This window comes from Colias croceus, chromosome 11 (assembly GCF_905220415.1).
Source record: "Colias croceus chromosome 11, ilColCroc2.1".
Lineage (NCBI taxonomy): Eukaryota > Metazoa > Arthropoda > Insecta > Lepidoptera > Pieridae > Colias > Colias croceus.
In genome coordinates this window covers 7,130,309-7,156,862 of record NC_059547.1, presented here as the reverse complement: position 1 = coordinate 7,156,862, position 26,554 = coordinate 7,130,309, and the positions used below count along the sequence as shown (strand labels likewise).

At 33.4% G+C, this 26,554-nt stretch overlaps 1 protein-coding gene across 1 annotated transcript in view; it reads left to right on the top strand.

The window, feature by feature from the left end:
• Positions 1 to 23,270, top strand: part of LOC123695596 (inactive rhomboid protein 2) — a 90,624-nt gene extending 67,354 nt beyond the window's left edge. Inside the window, exons 2-12 of the mRNA XM_045641496.1 lie at positions 394 to 765; positions 3,832 to 4,003; positions 8,580 to 8,758; positions 12,302 to 12,463; positions 15,921 to 16,134; positions 19,182 to 19,388; positions 20,191 to 20,211; positions 21,377 to 21,465; positions 21,779 to 22,034; positions 22,399 to 22,653; positions 22,793 to 23,270. Coding sequence (XP_045497452.1) covers positions 394 to 765; positions 3,832 to 4,003; positions 8,580 to 8,758; positions 12,302 to 12,463; positions 15,921 to 16,134; positions 19,182 to 19,388; positions 20,191 to 20,211; positions 21,377 to 21,465; positions 21,779 to 22,034; positions 22,399 to 22,653; positions 22,793 to 23,224 — 2,359 coding nt within the window. The 3' untranslated portion in view covers positions 23,225 to 23,270. The remainder of the gene's footprint in view (positions 1 to 393; positions 766 to 3,831; positions 4,004 to 8,579; positions 8,759 to 12,301; positions 12,464 to 15,920; positions 16,135 to 19,181; positions 19,389 to 20,190; positions 20,212 to 21,376; positions 21,466 to 21,778; positions 22,035 to 22,398; positions 22,654 to 22,792) is intronic.
• Positions 23,271 to 26,554: the final 3,284 nt, after the last annotated feature.

The window sequence follows — 26,554 nt, the reverse complement described above, 5'->3', positions numbered from 1 at the left end:
GTAGGTAAATGACTGCACAATACTTATTCATTTATGAATTGTTATTAAATTGTTGCAATGTTATTGGCGGGTCATTTAATTGTACCATTTATTTTAAACTAATTCGACATCCCGAAGCTTACATATAAAAGAACTATTTTGAAGGTGATTAAAATAAAATAAAAAACCAAGGTACCTTAATTTCTTCGAAACGTTGAATGTTAATCAAAACATGAATATTGTTTATAGTTAACTAATATAAACATTCTTATATGATAGAAACAAAAGTTAATTATTAAGTTATCTGGGACAGTACTAGTTTCATGGCACAGCTACGCTCGGGGTTCAATGCTACTGTTGTTTGAACGTAGTAAAAAGTATCCAGAAAACTAAATGCCCTATCTCTTGTTACAGGCGATCTAGCGCGGGTCTGCTTGCACCGCAGTTGGCGTGCCAAAGTTCACCAGGCCCCGCGGCATCAGCACCACCCCTCCCGCCCGCGTCGCCCCCGCGCATCGTCTCCGCGCCCCCCGCACCGCACCCGCCCCCAGAGCCCATACCTCAACCAGCGCAAGAAGATGGCGTCAGATTAAGGCGCGTACACACAGTGGCAGTCAGGGATTATCTCAAGAGAGAAACGCAAACTTTCTTCGGCGTACAAAAAGACAATGAAAGGGAACAAAGGAGGCTCTGGCACGAGAGGCGGAGACGGCACGCGGCGAGGGCGCTCGGCGATCTTAGGATCGACTTACCTCCGGATTACCATCCCGATGATGATGATATTAGGTGAGTCTATCGAACAAGTTTATATTGTTTAGTACGCTATGATTAACGATACTGAATTGAATGAATTCACGAAGACGTTATTTTAATTACTGTCTGGGATTCCAAGCCCAATCCTGAATTAAATAGTTCCTAACTTCGTATAAAGATAGTCTGGATTCGATATTCTAGTTGCTGTTTAGTAATCTGTGATATTATTCTGAAACCGGTACGAACGGATAGTAGTTACATTAACATCGGTGTGTATAAAGTTTGGACAATATAATATTTATCATCAGCACTAAGTTAAATATCTTAGCTAATTCCTGACTGCTGTGTGAAGTTTATATTCACGAAACCAAACTTTGTCACTGCTCTATATAGGTTAGGGAATTTTCAGCGAGTTTGCCCAAGTTGACTGCGCTCACTATGAATTATCGGCTAGATAAAGTTGATTTGTTGTTGTTCATACTTTCGTCATAAATTTTTAATCTAGATGCAATTTCACAAGAAGCCGTATAAATTACAGCACGGAAGGAAAGTAATTTTGGACTAAATTGTAAATTTATTTATGCAAAATAACATAGCGCAGAGCAAATGTATGACATATATAATACAAAGTACAATATTTATGGTACATAGGTATCATGTGCTTAGTAGAGGACACGCCATTATGTTTCTGTTGTCAATTTTGTCGTTTATTAAAATTGAAAAATGGTCTCTGTCGACGAGTAATGTGCGAACATTTTGTAGATATATGTTGTCAAAGGAATAGTATTAAAATTTATTATTTTTACGTACAATTACTATTCAGTATTCACGTAGTTGTTATTGATTTTTCTATTGCGTATTAATTGGCTTAGTAGTAGGTATTACTGCCCCTTGATATCAGAATGTTTTTAATGTATATGTATTAAAAAAGTACTAGCTGATCGCCCCGGTTCCACCCGGGTACCTAACGATTTTATTTGTCTATAAATATTTTAACAGTTTTTTACGAAAACTAACCAATAATGATTTAGTTATGTTTTCAAATGATATTAGTTGAAAATCATGATATATATTAAATTGCCTACCTAAAATTAAAATTTTGTATAATTTGAGGTCATTGGGTTAGAGTCTGAATATTACAAAAATATTGCTAATATTATGCACAAGCGTTTCAATCATTATTAATTAATATTTCTTAAATGTTTACTGCAGTAAACATTACGTTTTTTATATTGTGCACAATATAAAAAACGGCACAAACACTCTTTAAATATATATATATATGTATAAATATAAACTTTTTGCATAACAAGAGCATGAAATGCGATTCGAATTCCATCACAAATGTGTAACTGGCCACAAACATTTGAAATGCTATTCTAAATTCAAACTGCGACCGGAGCGAAAATTCTACAATATCTACTTATTTTCCATTTGAATGGCGTTATCAGAATTCTCGAGAATTTTCATCCTGACGTCGATGTGCTGATAAAAAATTCGAGTGATCATCGAAATTTTTGCACAGGACAGCAAAATGATAATCATTGATGCTGGTTAAAATTGAATGATGGAAAAGTGTCATTTTCATGAGTTTATTTGACATTTTAAACATGCAGAATTATTATGACGTGGGCGAAATAGAAAATAACATCTTGCTTCGTTTTGTTTATGGTATGGTAGTTTATTTTATATATTTTTCATTCATATTAATTTACTTTATTTATATCTAAGCTAATTTTAAACAAGTTTTGGTGTGGTTTAATAAGTATAGCTGCATAGAATTAATGTTGATACTATTAATTCCAGTAATGGATTTTATATGTTATGAATTGGAGTAAATTGTGAATTAAATTTACACGTTTCGTTCATTCTTCAACTTTTATACTTTAAAATATCGGGAATCCTATAATTTGCAATCAGGAATCCTGAATGAAAGGTTATTTGCCCGTAACTATAATTGAAATTGATTGCCGACATATTAATTGAATTTGTATACTCTACCATTAATTAATACATATTAAAGCTTGGATGCATAATTTTAATTCGTCCGCACCATAACGACAGAGATTCTCACAATGAATTCAGTAGTTATTTCAAAAGCCACTGAAAGGCGAGCTTTTTAAAAACTGTTTGTAGTATCTTTGTTAAAGCCAGTAGAGTAATAATCCACTACAGTTGGATTTGATATAGTATTTTTATCTAAAAGAAGGCATGTTGCCGCGCACGTTTAGAAATGAATTGACGGTACGTGCGAGTCGAGTCGGGTAATAAACCGAGTTTAAGTGTAATTTATATGTATTTACGCCTTTGTTCGCTCGTAATTTGTAACTTTATATGATTTAATAAAGACTACAAACTAGATTATGCTCGCGGAAATTCATGTTTAGCGTAGAATGTTGGTTTTAAATCTTGCAATTTTTGCTTCAAGAATATTCTAAGTTGTTGGGTTTTATTAAATGTAATCAGTATCAAATTTCAATGCATGAATTGTAAACACGATTGGAATATTGAATGCAAAGCTGCAGACATGCTGCTGTGAAATCCACAAAATAATAATAATATTACTGTTGGTTTGAATGTTCTAATGTATTAGATGGGTATCTTAAATTGAATTGGATGTGTTCACGAAGGCAATAGGTGAATATTCGAATTGGATGTAAGTGTAGGTGTTTATAGCTCAGAGGTTACAGTTACATTAAAATTTAAATGATGTGTATTTTATGCCTATTTTATTTTTGTCCAGTAGGCATGCATCTACTGTATACGAGACACGTATATTTTTATACTATACAGAGTATACTTTTTAACTAATTGATACCTTTTTATTCATTGAATGGTACTAGTGCAAATATTACTGTGACAGTATCTATATTAAGTTTTTTATGTTGTTTTACGTAGTCCAACTATATTTTGCAATAGTGTAGTTTATTAATGATATCTTTTTAGATATTCACTTCATTCATATTCAAATCTCCAACTTAATGTAATTATTTTAATATGACATTTGTTTTTACTTATACTTCTGCCAATTAGTATTTATATATTAAGTATATTAATGTATAAAACTTGTTAAAAAAACTATTTTATGTTCCCGTCCAGTATGTACGGAGCATCAGGCGCGGCCCCCAGGGAGGCCCGGGGGCGAAGCCGCGAGCGGCCCGACGTGCTGCCCGCGCCCGCGCCGCTTGAGCCTGCCCCGCCCTTGCCCGCGCAACCGGGCAAGGACAGCGTCGCCAGGCTCACTCTTACCGGACTGTCTTATGTTGTTACTGTGAGTATTGTGACGTCACTCACACACACTCCACGTGTAAACGCCTTAGGTAAACGCACACGACACGCAACCATATGCATATGAATGCGCGGAGTCACACACATACACACACACACACACACAAGAGCACGCAACCACAAAACTCACACCCATGTTTATTGTATATATGTCGTGGTCATATCGTAGATTTGATCATTTCATGATATGAGTGGCCATTTCACGAAATGGTCGCATATCCAGGCCATATTGGCCAGAAGCGGATCGCTTTTTAAAAAACAAACAATTATAATAATAAAGTAGTAGTTTCTTAAATTTCTTAAATACATATAAGATATCCACATTTTCCATAGTACTCGTACCTCTTCGTCGTAAATTCTTTGCTATGACTTTCTTCATAATATTGTTATTATACGAATTATGAAGTTTTTAACTGCGAATAATTTAATTTTCGCCAGCGGCCGCCATCTTATCACATAAACACAGAGCTTGCAGCGCCTCTACCAACGATTAATGTAACTATTTTACGATATGATCAAATAATTTTGATCATTTCATGAAAAAACCGTGCGTTAATTGGCCATATCGTGAAACGATTTCTTATCATTGATCTGCCCAAACCACATCATGATGTGGCCAAACTAAATTGGCCATTTCACGATATGCGACCATTTCGTGAAATGGCCACTCATATCATGAAATGATCAAATCTACGATATGACCACGACATATACACGACTGTGTAGAACTGAAATTGTAAAGTTTTAAAATTAATCTGATTTTAAATCTGAATTATTATAAGCGTAATTTCTTTGCAAACACTACAACAAATACTATTGTTACTATTTAAGTATTTAGTAATGGTGTTCTATTTTTCTAGGAAAGTTATAAATTTAATACATAATTTATTAAATATTTATCTAAATAGTGATTAGTAAATTGATTTTGATAAAAACAAAAATATATTAATGTAACGCTTTTGAAATTCAGGGCCCAAAAATGATGGCAACAATTTTTATTTTTGGGTCATACATTTTTGTTTTTCTTGTGTAACAAGGAAACGGTGTAAATGTGTCTTGTTTATATTCTTCAACTTTGTACCGTAACTTTAAAACGAACAAATACAGAATTTGAATAAGTACATAACTATTCATAAAATTATAATTCACTTCAAAATTTTCTCTGGAAAAGAAAATAAATTGAAATTTATCGGACTTAGTGACCTCTAAGTCGCTCTCAAGCGATATCCAAAGAAATTTGTTACGTAAGCTGAGATAAATTGGACACTAAATTTAAATCGGAAAGTCTTTCGAGAGAATATTTTTCAGTTCCATGTTCCTTTGTTTGATTCATAAATTAAATGGTGTTGGAACGTGTGATAAAACGTTCTATAGGATTATGTTATAGACTTAAATCATCTACCTAGATGGAACTATTTCAATACGGAATAATAAAATGTTTGATTTTCTTTTTTAGTTTTTGTTTTTTACGTACCAGTTATAGCGATAAATATTTAAAAGAGAGAAGCTGAAAATCTTAAATATTAATAAAAATATTTTCCTCTTCTCTCTATATTTCTCTCTTCTTCTTCCTATTTTTTATTACTTTTCAAAAGTTACATTGTGTTATTCGACGATCCCCGAAACACAATTTTTGCCTTTATCATTTGTCGTATTGGTACGTTTGTAATAACAGTTTATCTATGTTTAATATATTCGTTATTATCAATGCCTTATAAAACAATTTTTTTAATAAGAACGTTACAACTATAGTTGCATTTAAGTACATGAGACTTCCAAGACAGCAAGTACAGGTTAATCTATTCAACTGGGAAGCTATTATGGCCACAGGTGGCTTAGTTAGTCTGTAACCTAGTTTTAAAGGTTTACCATTTAGAAGTTAACAACTGCGGACGTAGCTACTTTTATCGTAGCATTAAATTCTTAATCATTGTAAAAAGATTTAGTGGAATTTTATATTCTAGACGTTGTTAAATGTGTGATAGTTACCTTTGGGAAAGTAAATAACTAGAGCGTTATTGTTAATTGGATACGACAATAAGCTTAAGAGACATAAATTTTTAATCTTTGTCCATCACCAGTCTGTTATTTTTAAAGGTTAAGACGTTCGAATCTATACATAATAAATAATCATGAAGACCAAGTGTTGTTTAGTTATTATTTTTTGGAGTACCAACTAATATTAGGTAATCTAATTAATTGATAGATTCGAAGCAATTGTTGCTATTATATTTTTATTTATGTCGTTAGTTGACTCTTACTTAAAATTAATGATGTTCATAATTTCGTTCAAATGAATAAAATATATTCAGGAATATTGATTAGCTTTAATCGTGATCAGTTCATGAGGTACTTAAAGTAGGTACCTAAAGGTATAAACATACATATGAATTAATCTTTCATAATGTAATTGAGCAGAAGTAAATAATGTTTAATTCGGTATTAAATTTATGAAAAGTTGCTCTCCACGTTTTGTTATTTAAAATTAAACCAACTAATATTAGGTAATCTAATTAATTGATAGATTCGAAGCAATTGTTGCTATTATATTTTTATTTATGTCATTAGTTGACTCGGATAAAAAAAAAATCATTTATTTAATATTATGATTCGGACATTTAAGTACATGGAGTTAAATTTAGAAATAACGTTTGTTACTTTGAACTTGTTCTGTATAAATTTAGTAGTTCATCCTTCAGCAAAAACAACATCTAATACATTACCCGAAGTTCTAACTTAAGGTTATATTTTTATAGCTGTATAAAATACTTTAGCAGTGAAAGCAATTTTATGTGAATCGGTAGCAACGAACCTTACCACGTGAATATCTGTTCCCTCTAAAAACACTCGGGTAGAAATGTTGAAGCTAAAACAACGTGAATTTTCATTTGAGAATACATCACGAAATGGCACCGTAGCTGTTTAGTTTGCGTGTTTATTTACTTAATGTAATTGCATTTTTGAGTAGCTGATGCTATCTTGATTTTTGTTTGATGAATAGATTTGTTTTGGTGGCTTTTAAAAGATAAAATATGCATTAAGGATTAATGTACGGATATAATAATTATTATTGTGACATTAGAAGGCCTACATTATATTTAAAGTGCTCTTATGCTATTTTTTTTGTTACTCAGCAAAACGCTTGTTCAACAGAGACATTACTAAATTTACGTTCACGTTTATTTTTACTAAAACGGCACAGAACATTACATAAATTAACATTACGGCAATTTTGGTAAAGATAATTTATCGTCCACCTTAAATTATGAATAACGGTGATACTGTATTGAATTATTTACTAAATTACCTGTACGAGGAGTGTAGTAATTTATCATGTGTAATGTATGAAGAAAATATAAATGTCTCGTTCTACACATCGCTAAAAGCGTATTTTCAGCGATCTAAATACACTAGTCATAACTTATCATTTCGGTTCCCTCAAAATATACGATGGACGAATTAGGCTAGCATATTTCCTTGTAATAAATTATAAAAGCGATGTCTTTGGGGATCGACTCGCCTCGACCATTATGTCGTCATAAATCCACTCACCATCTTGGTAATATTCCGAAAAGGAACGGTATTCAGCCACTTTTTCTATATTTTAAGCAGGCATCATTACCATGCATATAAAAGTTCTAGTATATTGTTTAGAAAACCTGTACACGACGTACTAACGTAACATGCAAACAATAAGTCCGGTATTATGTTTATGTACATACTACATATTATAAGGCTCCGGTAAAACTTTAACCTGTGCTTTAACAATAAAACATATTTTTCAACTACTACAACTACAAATTTTATGATGCATCTAAATCTTCATCTAAACATCACCTGTATGTATGTAACCAACGTGTTTGTAATTTGTATGTATCCGGCTCCTTTAGACTCGATTTTGATACAGTTTAAATGGACAGATTTAATTCAAACTGCACACAGGCACACTTATCAAGGATCGGTGAAAACACAAAAATTTTATGAGTGCGTGTTTTTTGAAGTGAAGCTTCGTTATCCGTGTTGAGAGCATTGAGATAATATTACTACGGAGGAGACACCACGAACAAAACCTGTGCGCCAAGCGCGGCGGCGCGGGGCGCATTTTTTTGCTCTAAGTTTTAAAAATGATTATCTAGTTAGGTATACTTAACGATGAAAAGTTATTCCTTTGCACTTTTCCGTAGTATTTGTATAATTTGTGCAATATCGTAACACAGACGAAGGCATATTTGATGCGTTTCACTTTAAAACAAATAAAAAATGAGCGTGCAGTTAAGCCATATATGGCTTATGGTGAGCGGAACATGTGATGTAGGCAGTGTCGTCTCCATATGTATATCTCAATGGTTGAGAGCATAAATTTTCTTGGTCGCGTTATGGCAATATTGTCACGTCATTAAGGCGACGATTTTGGTTTTCAATAATTTTAGTCCATAATTTGTATCTTTGAATCCTGCCAAAGAAATTTCAGGCTCACACGCTCTTTTTTAGATTTATAAACTGTATTTATTTTTTTGTTAACTATGTATTGATTATTATTTATGTAACATTTTCCACAGGCGGTGACGCGTAGATCACGTCAATCCACATCAGCGCAGTGGTCGCGATCATTCCGCGCGAGCGCAAGCAGTCCGCACGATGAAGTTGACGTGGACGACGTATTCTTCGCGCCAACCTCACTCATCTCACCTCTCAATCAGCACCATGAAGATATGGACGTTACGGATGGACCGAAAGGGTAGGTGTCATTTGTATGCAGTGTTTTTTGAAGTGAATGTAACTGAAAGTGGAAGCATTCTTAAAATTATTGAGGTTCATAATTTGGAAACATATTTCGTTCAAATGAATAAAATATATTCAGGAATATTGATTTGCTTTGATCGTGATCAGTTCATGAGGTACTTAAAGTTCCTAATGGTATAAACATGACATATGAATTATTCTTTCATAATGTAATTGAGCAGAAGTAAATAATGTTTAATTCGGCATTAAATTTATGAAAAGTTGCTCTCCAGACTCCACGTTTTGTTATTTAAAATTTTAGTACGTACGAAATTAAAAGTATAATTTTGTTTTATTTTCATTTCTTTGTGCAAATAAGTAGAGACGCTCGCTGAGAGAAAATAATATTAATATCTGAAGAGCTTTACAGTCAGCTATGTCTAAATGAGGTCACATATATTTTATAGTTTTGACCCAAAAACCTAGACGATATTTATTACTTAGCAGATCCCTTATCTGGGAACGACTTTTGAAAAGTAGACGTGTAAGCAAGGAATCATTCACATCATGCCTTTGAATACATACGAGCATTTATGTTTACCGATGATAAAATCTTTGGGGACTTACTGTAAAAATAAGTTAATTTTGACATTGTACCAAACTAAAATAAAACGTATGTCACTTATAAACAATGTATCTTTCTACTAGTAATAAATAACATACAGAATGCGTAAAGTCTCTCCAAAGTTTATCCATTACAAGTAATCACGAATGTAGTGAATCTATAGATATGTTCTAAGACAGTAATTATTAGGATAGAAAAAGATAAAAGTCTAGGGTTCAGATTAAAAGATCTATTAGAAGGAAAATCACATTAATCTCCTCAAAGACATTTGTTGATTGTCATGATGATACTTCGATTAATCATTTTGATGTATGTAGTAACTGAAGAGCCATGTTCTTAAAATATCTAGGTGTGATACAATGAAAACATCAAAATTCTGCATTCAACACTGTACATTATTAGTCCTGGATACAATTTAACAGTTACTCAAGCAATAGACGATCTGTTTGGAGCAAAGTTTAGTTAATAATCGTAGTTGGGTCGGAGCCCGGCGCGAGCGTCATGTTGCTAACTTGACAGATTAATAAGCTTTTAATTAAAATTATATATACTGACGTTTTCGGATACGGTTTTAGAGGATTAATTTTAAATTACTTACATTGTAGAATAACTACTTCATTTCGATATCTTGAAAGTTTTGAATTTACTTCTTGTTTAGGAAAAGTATGTTTAAACTTAAAGTGTTGTTAATAAACCGAACTTTGTCGTGTCTTTAATGTTTTTATCTCAGTAAGTCTAGTTCTAGGCTAAAGTTAATCATTATCTTTTATAGTGATCATAAAAACGACTGCTATTAAAATGCTGTCGCCTAAATATGAAAACAGATGTAAATAGAAAGCAGGAATTTAAAGGAAAATTAAGTTAGTAATAATTATAGCTTCAGCCTTATTCTCTCAGTTATTATACATATAGTGCTGGGCTGACATATTAAATTAACCTCCATTTTAATATATGTACTGTAAGGAGCTCTAGTTTGAGTCGCGTTTGCTTAAATTAATTTATGGGAGTAAAACACGAGAGTTTCCAGCGATACTATACAATAGTAATTCAACGTTTAAATATGATTCATTGTAGGAATACATGGAGGTAATTTTTGGCAACAGCTTATACATATAACATATAGGTATTAAAATATTAAATTATTCACAAGAGCGAACAAACATACTTAAACTCGATTAAAGTTTCATGCAATTTACCATGAATTAGAAGAGTTTAACAATGCTTCTGTAGAAAAATTTCAACTTGGATAAACAATGAATATTTTCTCATTGTTAATTAACTAACTTTCAAACTTCAGCGTTTAGTTGGAACTCGGTAAATATTTATGAGGTGCACTTTGATATACATCGCTTTTTATTTTAGCAAAACATTAACAATTCAGTTGAAGCTCTAAATAATTAGTTTCCGGAAAATTAAAGAGCATTGCACTTTGTGATTGATGGCATTTAATTATGAAATGGAATAAGCAAGCGCCCAGATTATGTATTCCTTTGATATGATTTCCTGTTATCCTGAAATAGCAATAACAAACACAACAGAGAGACGGATGTGTTGTCTGTTCATAATATTATTAAGACTTGTAAGATATTTATACAGGTCTAAGGTAAAATGTATATTATAGAACTTTACAATTTTGTTTTTATGCTACAGTTTGGGTTTCTTTGCTACTGCGAAATTGTATTTATATTGGAAATAGAAATTGAACTACATTGAAAAGAAATAGGTAATTTATATTATGTAGACTTCTCTTAAGATATTTATAGTACGTAAGGACGAAGGCAATGTATTTGGCACTTCAATAAAATTTGGTTTTCAATCCGTCGTAAATTTAGGAGAAATTCTTTCACCTTCAGATCCAATGTTACAATCTCATCCAATGGCCAAGGTGAGCCGCTATTTATTGCTCCGAAGTAGTAATTACACATGAGCCTGGGTTTAATGTGCTGTTAAAAAAATATATTGCTTTCAGACTGAAATATGGAAGGATTTTGTTTGATTTATTCGTTACGAAAATTACTTTATTTCCTTTGTTTTATATCGTGCATGTATTAATTTCCATTATAGTATAGGTATTGATATTTACCGTACGGTCTATAGTTTACTTTGACCCTTCCCGTTTTAGCCATATAAAGTAGCCTTTGTTGTTCCGGGCTATTAGGTTTCAGCTTACCTACGCAATTTCAAATTGATCGATTTTGTTTGGAATAAGTGTAATATAAAAGGCTTACTGATTAAATGAATGCTAAATATAACGAGATTTCTTGTATAAATGTGATAGTGATAAATGAAAACAGCTTCAGCTTTTTTTAAATTAAGTTTCTTTTATTTAATACCTGTCTTCTATCCCTATACATTTATGCGCATTTTAATCTTCTTAAATCGTTACTTTGCCCTTATAAAGTGTACATAATGTCCAGATGAAGGTTGATTGGGTAGCTGTAAGCACACGTATTTGACAGATATATCACTTTGTCCGAATCTCTGTGACATGGGTCTCTGAATTGGAGATTTAATCTCGTCCCAACTAACATATGCGCAACGAGTAATCTTACCAAAAACTGTTTCATTATAAATTAAACGTTTAATCCTCGTTTTCGTAGGATAGCTTATAACAAGGGTAATGAACTTGTTTTTGTAGTTATGTTTTTATAATGCATCTCATTAAAAAGTACTGCTCGTAATGATAAACAACTCATTTTTAAGCTTTTCTAGATACATATCACGTATAATGAAATTCTAAAGAATTCTAAAGAAAGTGAATTTAGTATTTGAAATAATCAGTTCAAAATAAAACGACAAAGTCCACTGTAGGTATCACCTACTACAACTATATTTTTATTTCGACTTAACAACTGTTATTCAAATGAGATTTCTTTCTGCAACGCATAGGCAGAACCTATTAGGAAACTAGGACTAAATTTTGAACATTTCCAGTGGCCGGTCGCCACTCGGTTCTGGTGTGGAGTACAGACGGCCGGAGCGGAGCGTGTCCTGGGGCGCCGGGGGGGTCCGCATCCACACCCCGATGTTGGAACCGCTCGCAGATAACTCTAATAGGCGGCAATTCGGCATGGGCGTCGTTGGAAGATTCTTCCGGTGAGGAAATTTACTTTATGAGTGTCTTATTTATTTTTTAAGTTTGTCCGCGGTGTGAAAGGTGGCGGGTGAAAATGTTGAATTGGTAGATTGAATGAATTTTTGTAATATGACATGGTTTTCTAAGTTTAATAATTTACTTTTGATACACAATTCAATCTATCACTGTTAAACGCACCGTCAAGTTAGCCTAAGTAAGTAAATATTACTTTATTATAATAATTATTTCCTAAATACCTATGTGTCAAAAAATTGTATGTATGTTCCTACTGTATATTAAGCGCTATTTATTATTACCACGAAATAAATAATTGTTGCATATTGCATGTCTCAAAAATCTATAATTTGCATCGCGTGTACCTTTTAAATGGTTTTTCGTGACAAAATCATGTAATGAGAGTGTAAAAGTCGATCGTGGCTTAAACAATCCTGTCCACATTTTTATATAAATGCAATATTGAACTTAAAAATACAATTGGTAGCTTTATTGTTGATAGTAAGAGTCACTGAAATTGCTTTAGAAAACATAATAATATAATGTATTACAAAATTTAATCCATAAACCAAACGTGTTAATTAAGTTGGATTGGTTTAATTAGTGTTTTCCACATATAGATCACTTTAATGAATTAAATGATATTCCCGGTAAACCAATCTTAGAATTAAAGCATTCCATATTCTAAGAAATAAATTAAACAGAATAGACGAAAGAAATCCACGTTCAATTAAATAGTACGCAACCTTCCACAAAGGTCAGGTAGTTTAATCACATCACCCGAGACGAGGGACAGACTGAATTATTCGGATCCTATTTCTAGTATCGTATGTCTGAAGTCTAAACATATAGAGAAGCCCTATACGGCACACCCACGTTGTTTTTATATTACTTTAAACGAGCGTATGTTTTTCAATATTAACTACTTTAAAAGTTGGGCCCACGCAATTTGTAAACGAATTGTTGAGTGTGGGTAATAAAACATCTTGTTATGCCGCTTGATTATTAAACTTTATAATTCAAAGGAACTTTATTGGTTAGCACAGATAAATATTTGTAAGTATTCAATTTTGAACTTGCTAACCGAGCACACTTTATCGATATACCTACATATAAATATCACCAAGAAAGTTTATTTTTAATTTTAAATTTAAGGAAAATATCTAGTATGTTCTTATTAGTGATGTCACACGGCCAGTACTATAACATTTACAAGTAATATAAGCAAGTAGTCCTATTCAATAAACATCATTGCCAAACTTTTCTGAAATAAACAATTTATGTGGTCAATCAAATTTGTAAAAGTATAATTTCTTGTCCTAAGTACTAAATTCTATTTCTCTATCACGAATGTCTACGTTACATTCATTTGCAAACATTCACTAATTAGAAGAATATCATTATCTTTAACTAAGATTATATACTATACAGTATACATGAATAATATGAGGAATTACTCTAGCATGTATGTATACCCACTAAGTCCACTTAAGCAGACGTCCCGCTTTGCTATTGTTCAGGATTCTAGGCATTATAAAATTGTCCTACTTACATTAAAATAATCTTTTAATATATTTAATTTGTATTTGCATGTAACTAAACAATAATAATATGTGGTTTGATAACTGACAGGCTTGTTACCACAATCATTTTAGTGATTGGAATTGGGTAGGAATGTAACAAAATTTAAATGTGATTGTAACAATGGAGTTAAAATTATAAATCATATATCAAATGAACACGATTTAATAATTCATCTACAAATCATGATTTATAAATACATATAGAAACAAAAATACAAGTATCTTCGTACGTCCGGTTGTCTGTAAGAAATCGCTGCATAGCGATAAGACCGCCAATTGTTGTAATGTATCCTTAGATTAAGTCTTATTGTAATGATTCTAAGAGCAATAAAGTATTAATAAATAAATAAATAATAAATAAGTATGCAACATTCATATTGAAATAATTGTACCTACCCACAATTCTAGGAAAGCTTTTAATAATTTACAATTTACGTTATCATCTCTGGCGTCTAGATTAAATATAAGTTTCTTATAACTTCATAATCTAAACTTAGAACAAAGTATAATCAACTATAATTCCACTTAAAACCTTTTTAGTCTATGAAATATGAAACACAAGATATATCCATTGTCATAAAATCGATATCTGAGGGATTGTGAATGATTTTCAGGATAAGCCGTCTGTGACGAGCTATCGATCTTCGACATCTCTATAATTATTATTAGAGTGCCACAAAGCTGGCTCTGGCTTTTTATTTTGCCCGCAGTGCGAATGAATCCTCTCTTTGTATTCAGTTTTTAATTAACAAATGCTTACCATTAAATCCTTTTACATTAATTTGCATCTCAACACCGTTCTGCATTCACGTATTGAAAACAGCTGCAAAAATATTGCGTATTAGTTTTTATTTATTCTCTCCTTGTTGCAATTCAGTGCAATTTCTCGCAAGGATATTAATTCAACAGCTTGCATGATTGTATAGACACAATTATTCCTTATTTGCAGTAGGTACACGAGCAGTGAGTTCATGTCCCGACTCAATCTTGTTACAAGTCCAATGAGAATTCGATATAGTTGGTCCATTATTGTTATACAAAGGTCTTAGTACAGCAGTTCGAATGAGTTTCCAGTTGCAGGTGTAAAGGGTACTTGACTTCTTGCTAGTCGAATTAGACACAGTCTAGTGAGTTGAAATCATTGCTCCAACAAAGGTGTAGTTTGTTAGGCAATCGTGCTTGAAGAGATTATCGGTTTAATGTTGCTAATCCAACTGAGCTGTTAATACGTTGTAAGAAATTAAATGCTAAAAGTAAAGATGTTAGAAGGTATATTGCTGGCACGCTCGTTATTTGCTGAATGTCTTTCAAAGATTAGAAAGTATTTATAATCAATAATTCAAGATTAATTAAAATTTATAGATATTTAATACGAAACTTTGAATAAACCAGTAAAATTTCAATAAGTGATAATATAAAAACAAAGAATAAAATTTTTTTTTTTAATTTATTGATATACGATTTTGTTGTTTCTTCTAACGAATAAAATTCATTGCTACAATATTTTATTCTATGAATTGAAAAGATGACGTTCTAGTAAAGCTGATATCGTTTTATTTCAAAGAGTATCTCTATAAATGGAATAATATTTTATCGAATAAGGGCCGATTTTTCAATGCTTGGATAAAACTTATTCGTCGAATAATGTATAAAACTACCATTTTAAAAACGTATTCTAATTGCCCATATTTGACAGTTTACGTGACATTTTAATATTATCGTGTAATACTTTATTGGACGGATAAGTTTTATCCAAGCATTGAAAAATCGGCCCTTAATGTTTACTTTAAATTCAATTTGTACCTTATTACACTATACGTATTATTGTAACGAAAAAGTGAGGTACACCAATTAAAAATAATGTTTACCCTATTTTCAGACGATCCTTACGCAAATCAATGACACACGAAGGTGACGTGGCTCGGCAGTTAGACGAGCTCACAGACTACAGGCCTTACTTTACGTGGTGGGTCAGCACCGTGCAGACCCTGGTGCTGCTGCTAGCTTTACTGTGCTATGGCTTCGGACCAGTTGGGTTTGGACGGCATACGCACACGGGACAAGTCATGTTGAAGAGTCTTAGTTTACAACAGGTTCGTATTGAAATGTTAGAGTTGGAATAAAAAGAGGAAAATGCCTATTTCAGTTTAGTCATTGTAGAGTTGGCTAAATTGTGCGTTCATTTTTATTGCGTATTTTCACTTATAATACCACAAGAGCTTCAAAATTATCGGGTATTTTCCGATAGGTTCGTTGCAAACAAATGAAGGAGTCAAGTTTTTAGTCAAGGCTAAAAAATCACGAGCGCGTAGCGCGAGTGATTTTTCCTGAAAAACTTGACGACGACGCCGTGCCGTTGCCGGGGAAGCAAAAATTTATGAAAATGTATGGCTCGCTTTTTCACTTACCGCCGCCGGCGCCGGCACGGATATTGGTAATATCTATAATATTGGTCGATATTTGGGTCGGAAAAATAATCTCTAAAAAAATCTCTTGTAAAATACTTAGGTATACCTAATTCTGATATTGAATATTTTTAGACTCACAATTTGTCCCTTACCTATTTTTCTAGAAATGTCTCTGAAATGAATTTGCGGGATTATTTTGTTGGCGTTAAACTTTCGGTAGGCCATTTTGTTGCGTAATACAACTCTTGGCGAAATAAAGTTTTCGCAAATAAAACTGTTTTTAACATAAAAAGGTCGTAGTAAAGAGACGTAAAATACTTCGCAGGTTCGTTTTATAAAGGTGACATAATTTCTTGCTGTACTTTGAGCAAATGAAGTTATTCAGCATATTTGTATTTACTAAATGATGATGTATATCTAGCAAAGGTTATAAGGGATGAGTAATTTTGCAAGCTAGGGTTATGGTACAAGCTAAAACACCTAATCCGTGCCTTTAGAGAGTAATGAAGCGTCGGGTTTCAGTATCGTTTCTTTGTAGATTTTATTAAAGCGCGGGTAAATGACGCAAAGCTTTCAGACACAGGGCATTAAGCCACATTTATTTGCGAGTGGGCGGTTATGAGACAATATTAGGTTTTTTTTTGCTTGTTGCTACACGGAGTTTGTAGTTTAACAAAATGAATGGTCCACAGTCAATTTCGGCTAAAAGCCGCGTTTTTGTAAACTTTTTAAATGTAGGTATCCGTTTTATGTTCTGGTAACATTGTGTAATTTGAAAACGAATTTGGTGTTGGTTTAAGATATTGTTATATAATTCAATACAATGTATATAAAATCTTCGCCTCACGTATTATTATCGATTTTTCAATAATAGAGCAGTATCTACCTGTCACAAATAATGTTTTACGACGAACTAATTCAATAGAAAGTAAACAAGCGGGGTGAGACGACAGATATTGTATCACAAGCAATCATTCATCAACACGATCATCAATCAATATCCCATGTCGTGGACAAACTTGACTTCATTGTCATGCGGTTGAGACGTAATAGAAGGGGTGGGTTATTTGAGTAAGTTTTTGTTTTTTTAGGACTGATTTTTCAAGCCTTGTTTAAAATTTATAAGTTGAATGTCTATGAAACGTCTACATAAAAATATTTCATGTATTTTTTTGTTATTTTTTTATATCACTGTCGCATTGGACATAACACCTGTAATGGCTTGTTATAATAACAATTAAAGAATAAAATTTATTATATTATTATTTTTGACGTGACAACGTTTTATAATTCGATAGAGCCGGATGCACGCACGAAAAAACATGACTCATGCGGCGTTACCTCGCTCTGAGGCGTTCCATGTGAAGTGCAAGCGAGAGCGCGTTATCACGTTCTACTATCGTCAGTAAACCGACTTTACAGACAATCAATTTTTTAATTAAAGAATATGATTTTTTTCCGATTAATATACACTAATTTTACTCAGGTACAGACAAATAGAACAAATTGAAAGGATGTTCGTTTGGATAAATATTGGATTAAAGTAGCAATTAGCAGAAGTTCGAACGAACTCTTTAAAAAAAATCAGAACTTTAATGGTTTAAACAGGGGATGTGAATTATTTTTGATCTCGGTTTTTTCCGCGGGGACTAAACCGCATGGCACGTAGAATGGATATTTATTTGCTGTTTCTTTTAATATGATATAAGAATAAGAAATAATCAATTAAAAAGTAACCCTAAACCTGTGATGTAGGTAGTAAAACACGTAAAACTTAGGCGTACGACTAAAGGGTTCTGTACACTCATATTATATGAAAGTTCGCAAACATTGTTAGACTAAAAGTTGTTCAACTGTAAGACATAAGTTTGGAACTTAAGAATGAAAGAAGAAATATAATATGTATGTCCCTTTTTTATTGTACTACGTTCAGTTAATTAAAGCGATCTGTGATGTCTGTCTGCGATAGTGTGTTGAAGCACAGTTGACAGCACAGAACAGTATTTGTTCTTACTGTTCTGTGGTTGACAGATATATACTACGTACATATGAAGTGTCATTAAAAATTTTAAAACTATGTCATTCGACGTAATGAACACATTAGAAAACAAAGTATCGACCCATACTGACCGTAAAAACGATATGAAATTAGCAATTTACTAGCTTTGTTGTCGGTAACAAAGCACTGCAGTACGTAGAGGTTACAAAGTAAGAGTATTAATGAGTGTAAGGGATGTAGGTCACGCGGCTTCGTAAACCCTTTGTCGAGTTTTTGCCGCTTACGAACTTAGCCTGATATCATCTTTGGGCACGGATGACCACAGGCCTTGGAGAGTAGAGTATTATGGTATTACGTCTCTTTCAATGTCGGATGGCTTTAAGTTTTCTTTGTATGTACTCTTGTCCTGTGTATGAATTTTGAAGATCTTTTTTTGCCGATGAGTGCCAATGGCTTTGTGTAATGGATTATTGAGAATTTTTTAGCCTTTCTTTTAGCTTTAATAATTGCGTCATGAATACATAAATAGCTAACATAACAATTAAAGTTTCGTTATTACAATATTACTTAAATTTGTATTTGTAAAAATACAAACCTCATGAAGAAGAGCTTTTGAATCAGAATCTTTAGAATCTGTCTGTAAATATAAACCTGTCTGTGTGGTATTCTTAACATCTTTTCAATTCTCCTGAGGAACAAAATGTTTTGTTTGAGTATTTCCACCATTTTCCAGGTTGAATGGGAAGAACCTGCTTCATTTTGGTTGGGACCTCGGGCGGCGGATCTCATACATTTAGGGGCTAAGTTCGCGCCGTGCATGCGACGCGACGCGAGGATAGCGCGGGCGATAGCGGCGTCCGCGAGGCGGGAGCGGGACACAGCGTGCTGTATACGGAACGATGATTCTGGGTGTGTGCAGTCGTCGAAGGCGGACTGTTCGGTAAATATATTATATAAGAATCATAATATGTTAGGTATTTTATAATAGTGATAATTTATATTTGTTGATAAGAGTCTGACTGATCAATCAATTTTATTTGCTTCCTGTATGAAATTGAAATAATACATAAGTTTAGTACCTACCTACAGTCTATGCGGAGAAAAACGCATCTATTGCCGTTTTCTCGGCCGAGACAAGTGTTCACAGACCAAGCTTGTTCGATACAAATTTTAAGAATAAAAGAAAATAATAAACAGTAATTATAGACAATAATTACAGAATTAATGTCTTTTAAGAGCCCTTAAATATGTTTGCAAGTTGTTTCAATTATAATCACATTTTGAATATGTAATTATGTATAGCTCCAAAAATATTACCAACTAATTAAACTATACCTCAGTTTAATTACAGCTCGTTAAAATATTGTAGCTTTGATGTCAAAATGGTTATTATTTATGGGCGATAAGTTCTTGGTAGTATAATTAATGGTACCAACATGACTATTTTTACGACTTCTTACCCATATATTCATATGATGTAAAATTTAATGTGGATAATTAGGGCCGTATAATTGAAGAAATAAAATAAATATGTAGGTAGTTTTCAGAATTACAAAAATGCTAAAAAATAAAATGTCTAAGTTAGGTATAAGATATCAAGAGATTGAAATTTCAGAAGAAAGTAATTTTGATATGTAGATTTTTTTTATTACTCTAGGTAATACGCTATGAAATTTTTATTAAAGTATTTAAACCGAATGTACCTAATTTTATTAAAAATTTTCATCGCACGCAATCCAAAGATAAGAGGATTAGTACCGAAGGTGAGTTATAGAGTTTATTATATTTTGAATTCACAGCCAAATTTTTTATTGCATCGCCGGCGAAGCTTTCTTCATTAGGGATTATCCGTATTTACTGGCTAAGTTTGTTTATTACATTTCAAGTTGAAATTACTATATCACTTTAATATATTATAACAGACATACTTAACTTCATACTGTATATTAAATACTATAGTCGAGGCAATTTAATAGGCAACATTTGACGTCTATCAATTTTATCTTCGAAGAGAGGTAACCTGCTTAAAAACATCGATTAAAGTGTATTAATCGATACGGATTTGAAACATTTGTCAATCGAATTTCATTATTTATGATGATTTTTATTCACAAGTAATCAATGCATTCGATTCTAGATGTCAGATTTCGATTTTTAGAGTAACGTCTCTAGTATTTAAAAAGAAAAAAGGTTTATTGACACAAAATTGTAGCGACGTCAGTTCTTCAATTCAGAAATTGTTTATTATGTTTAGGATGGTTTATCAGTAAAATGAAATCTTAAAATAACTTCTATCGGTCATTATTATTATAAATATGTAATCATAATTGAAAAAAGTTAAGCAAATGTGCAGTTCTAACAAAACGAAATATCATGTTATTCTATGTCGTCGTTACTAGGTTACGTTGTTGAATTTTGTTGAACTGTCAAATGTTGCCTATTAAAATGGCTCTACTATAGCTGTTTTACCCGCAGTGCACTACTCGTGTTGGTCTTAGCGTGATGATATATAACTTATAGACTTCCTCGATAAATGGGCTATCCAACACCGAAAGAATTTTTCAAATCGGTCCAATTTTCGTAATTTCTGAGATTAGCGCGTTCAAACAAACTCTTCAGCTTTATAATATTACTATATTACTATAGATTATGAGATTTTGTCTATCTACATGATTCAGTGATTTATTATCTGTCTCTTTGTACCTACGTTGATCATGAAAAATTTTAAAGGTTACCTAGTTACATCCTGATGCTTATGCAGTTATCTACTGCATTTCATGGTTTGGAATACGTGGCTAAAAATGAAGTACGGTTAGAAGCAGATGTTGTTTAACTAGTGTAAAACTGAAATATGTATTGAAATCTAGTTAAATTTTTACCACTGATTTAGTAAACTCCATCGTCAATATTTAATTTAAAAAATTTCAGAATACAATATCAACGTGGAAGAAATGGTCATCAGGGGACTCGGGGCCCGGAGGACGAATATCGGGCTCAGTTTGTGGTTTAGACCCAAAGTAAGTATTATAATATCTGTTTATGTTATACTTTTTGTTGAAGTATTTTGTATAGATATTAATTATGTTTTGCGTATTGTTCTGTTTTGTAAACATAAAACGTTGGAATCTGTATCTCTTCATAATATAACTTTATCCAATTTAGTTACAGTAATCACCAAACTTAATATTGTCTGCGCTGAAGTTCCTACTGTAATCTTAATCATAGTATTATTCTCCTATCCCTTATTCATCAACTCGCGCCTTTAGCCAGCCCTGCAAAAAGATTAGACATTATTGCATTAAGATTAATGCTCTTTCTACTAATTTGCAGGTTCTGCGAAGCACCTCGCTCAATAGCGCCTCACGAGTGGCCAGACGACATCACCAAGTGGCCGATCTGCCGCAAGTCGGCGCTGGACGGCGCGGCGGCGGCGGGGCGCGCGGGCCACGCGGCCGAGCACATGGCGTGCGAGGTCATCGCGCACCCCTGCTGCATCGGCGTGCACGGCCAGTGCGTCATCACCACCAGCGAGCACTGCTCCTTCGTGAAGGGATACTTTCACGAGGAGGCGTCGCTGTGCTCACAGGCATGTGTACTTTGTGTTCTATCGACTGTCAGTAGGTACCCCTTGGCGTGCATAGGCAGTGCATTTAGCACCGTAAAACACGTAGTAACCGGGTAGCTCTAATAAGCTTATAACGAAGCTTTCTAGTCGTTGTTTCTGCAACAGATAAAATGTGAATTTGACGCTTTATGTAAGTAAGGCATTTGATTGTTCAAATCATTATATAATATTTATATTTATAATTCATATTTTTGATGAAAATCCTGCATACATTAACATGCATCTAATATACCATCACTATTAAACAATTTTAAGCATAGCAAAAGTTTAAAAGCGGGAATATTCAATACTGCAATAATGTATAATGTACGAAATGCAATTTCAGGTCTCTTGTCTGGACGACGTTTGCGGAATGTTACCGTTTATGCGGAGACGACGTCCAGACCAGTTGTACCGCGCGTGGACATCACTGTTCGTGCACGCGGGCCTCCTGCACCTGGCGGCCACGCTTGCACTGCAGTGGCTGTTCATGCGCGACCTGGAGAAGATGGCGGGTCCAGTCCGACTGGCTGTTATATATCTGGGCAGTGGGGTCGCGGGCAACATGGCGTCAGCTATCTTCGAACCGTATAGGGCTGAGGTAATGGATTGTTTTTTTTGCAATTTCGCGCAAAATTATCTTCTACCAGTATTGTAGTTTTTCTGAGTTAGTACAGTTTTATGGCTATTAAGAAGATTATCATATGGCAGCGATTGTAAGATATAACTTTTATTTGCAGGTGGGTCCAGCAGGAGCTCACTTCGGCCTTCTAGCATGTTTAATAGTAGAAGTGATCGGGGCGTGGCCACTTCTGAGGCACCCGAAGCGGGCGCTGATGAAGCTGATCGGCTTAGTGTTCGCGCTGTTCCTCGTCGGACTGCTACCGTGGATAGACAATTTCGCCCACGTGTTTGGTTTCGTGTTCGGATTTCTATTATCGTACGCGCTGCTGCCGTTCGTGACGTTCGGGCCGTACGAGCGGCGGCGCAAGATCGTGCTAGTGTGGGTGTGTCTAGTGTCGGCGGGGGGCATGCTGTGCGCGCTGATCGCGTTGTTCTACGCGGCGCCGGCGTACGAGTGCGCGGCGTGCGCGTACTTCACGTGCCTGCCGTTCGCGCCGGACATGTGCGCGTCGCAGGACGTGCGCGTGCGGCAGCTGGACGGCGTATGACGGCGCGCGGCCCGGGCGCCCCCGCCGCCGCCGCCCCCCGCCCCGCGCCCCGCGCCCCGCGCCGCCCCGCGCCCCGCGCCCCCGCGCCCCGCCGCACCACTACAAGTGTGCGTGTGCAGCTGCCATGTGAGCGGTCCAAGTACGATAGCAGAAGAATCAGTCCCAGGGCTTGTATGGATTACGGCAGGGATCTGGAGCGCTTGAAAGCAATTTGCAAGAAAGAAATCTAAGCACGAAGTGACTGTATTGTACAACAATTTTATTTCATTCACATAAGTCTGGATGATATTTCTTATTTGTATTTTTCTTGAATAAACTTTATAATTTAGTTGTTTTGGTTTTATGTAACTTGAAAAAAAAAAAGGTGAATATTTACCGCATCTCGTGGTAAAAGAAAATCGTTTAGTGGATCAGATGTATATTGCATCTGCTTACCTAATACCCTACAATTATTGGTCATGGGATTTCAGCGTTCTAATTTATCTTCTCTATTAGAATGCCGACCTTATTATTTTCTTAAATTATTGAAAGGAATCGAGATGAAGAACGTAAAATGTGTTGTTTAATATAATGTCATCGCTAAAGATCCTTGCCATTATTCTTGTATTTCTCAACAGCGAAACAATGTGATTTTATTAAATATTTTCTTGTATACGGCAATTGATAAGATCATGTGGTTCATGGTATAAAGCAGAGTGAATGGTTGCAACGCATCTATCATATTTATCAGTACCTACGCTAATGCTCATAAACATTCATGTCTTTACTTCACCCTCTAAGCACGAGCTATCAAAGATATAGATAACGGTACTTTACTTACTTACAATACAAGTAGGTATGTGTTTTGTATATATTTATTTTAAGATCTTTATCTGATATCTATCTACATTTTTATGTTTATCCAAAACTGTCATTCATAATATTATTATGTTACATATTAATTGTTGATTCTGCGAAAATAATTATTTTCACAAAAACTATAGACTTAAAATTTTGTTTAAGTGATACTTTAATTGTAATTGAATGTTCTTAATGGATTATATGCATTAATAAGTATTTTACTAATACTCTTTTCATTTGGTAACAAAAATTAATTCACAATGTATTAAAATTATTGTAGTTGCAGACATTAAAAGTTATCGTTTAATGCGGGTACTGTTTCAGCGAGTAATTATCTGAAAATTTATGTTTTTATAATAAAAAGGAATCAATTGAAAAAGTTTTTGCTTCCGAACGAGTGAAATTAAAATGTAAATTACAAGCAAATAGTGGCCTTATTGTCACTGCCATTGATTGCTATTTGCAACCATCCTTAATGTATATTGCCCCAAATTGCCGGTACAATGTAAAAATCATATTTTATTACTTAGCTTAGTAGTTATCCATATATCCATTTTATCTTCGTATAATATATCTATAGGCGCTTGCAGTGACTGAAATTATTTTCTTGGTTATAAAAGGCATCTTTAAAGTATCTATAGGTATTTTCTTTAATTTCTTGTGAAAATGGAAATATGACAATTTTAAGCCTTAGGTGTAAAAATTCAGTTACAAGACATTTTTCGTGATTTTCTATTTTGCGTTTGTGATTTAGAAAAAAATGAATGAAAATTTTGCAAAAAGCGTTATTGGAAGAAACTTGGACTGAACTACCTTTTCAATGTGATAAAATTATGCACGAAATTGCTTTGTGTATTGCGGTTGCGACAATGACATGTAAATAATGTGTAAAATATATCGATAACAATGTATAAGCTGTATTTTAATGTACGAATATTATTTGTCATTTATTAAGTTAGGGGAATTAGTTAATTATCATTGTTGGTTGCACTAATGTAACTGTGCCTTTTTTTGTCTGTCAAAAAATATTAATAGCAGTTATTATGTCATTTACTGTTATTAAAATTTTAATTTAATAGATTTTAGTAGTTTTCTAATAGGTGTACAATTCTTGTGTGAAAATGTAGCTGGTGCCTTTACTGTTTAGTGTCCTTCATTAAATTTTACGTTTAATATTATATTATCAACTCCGTAGAACTAGTAGCTAAGTATGTTTGATTTTTTCTAAATATTATTATGGATCTTATTTGGAAATTTCCATACATAAATATTGTAGAAACAGTAGCACCGTAAAAGTACAAGATTGTTCAATTGATATAATGTAACTAATTCCCATAACAAAGTACGAAAAATTTTAGTATATTACTAAAGTATTGTAAATATAATGAACGAATATTTGATACTTATTTATTAATTTTGCGAAAGGACGAATTCTGTACTTAACGTAAGGGTGATGAAAGTTTTAGTTTTGTCAATTTATATAGTCTTATTACGAAGTCTGCGTAGATTTAACATTACTTTATAACGTATGCTAGAAATATTTTAACTGTATCTATTATTAGGATAATTTTATTTCAATCGTAATGAATATTATGAAACTAATTTTCTCAAATGTAGGTCTATATTATTTAACATTTCTAACGAATTTATGGTTGAGCTAGTCATCACGTACAATTTATATGAAGCAGTTTACTATGACATTGATTTTTGCCATATTTTATACATCGATTTTTCCAGTTAAGATTTGATTTTACGCATTGTATTTTACGTAGTTTTCTGCACTCAAACGATATCTTTTGAACGTTAGTAATATTATTGGATTGTTTTTGTTTTATCACAGTATGACGGGAATCTTATCAGTAGGTTATACCTAGAAGGGCTTTACGTTGCAATGTAAAATTTGATAACTCTACCAAATTGTTATTCTTTTTGTTGAAGAAATTTATAAGCGTTTATTATTTTTATTAAACATTCCAACAGCGCTTCACTTTGGTGATCATTTGAGCGAATCGTTGAGTAAAGTTTCCATGTATTCCAAGTCGAGTATGTATTTTCTATGTAACGTAGGTAGTGTTGTACAGTCGATAGGTAATTACTTTTATACATGAACGCTACAATTTGTATCGCATAATTTTAAATTCAAGTGCCACAATTTAATGATATCTGTTCATCGTACGTCTTTTCACGTCATGCACAAAGCCTTGTTGTTGTTTTAAGATGTATCATGATTGTTGTATAAAGGTTTTTATGATAACGTACACTCTTATCAAATGACGGGATTGCACAATACAATGTGCGTATTTTTTATACTAAAATTGTGTCGTGTTCGAGTGATGTTCGATTTGTTTTAAGCGGTTCTGAAGTTTGCCTTCACGGCCGGTGGACTGTATTGGAATTAAAATTAAGAAACTTACATATTGTACATTGTGAACATACTTATTAATATTGAATACATAAGGGTATGGTTAATAATATTGTAACTAGTATTAA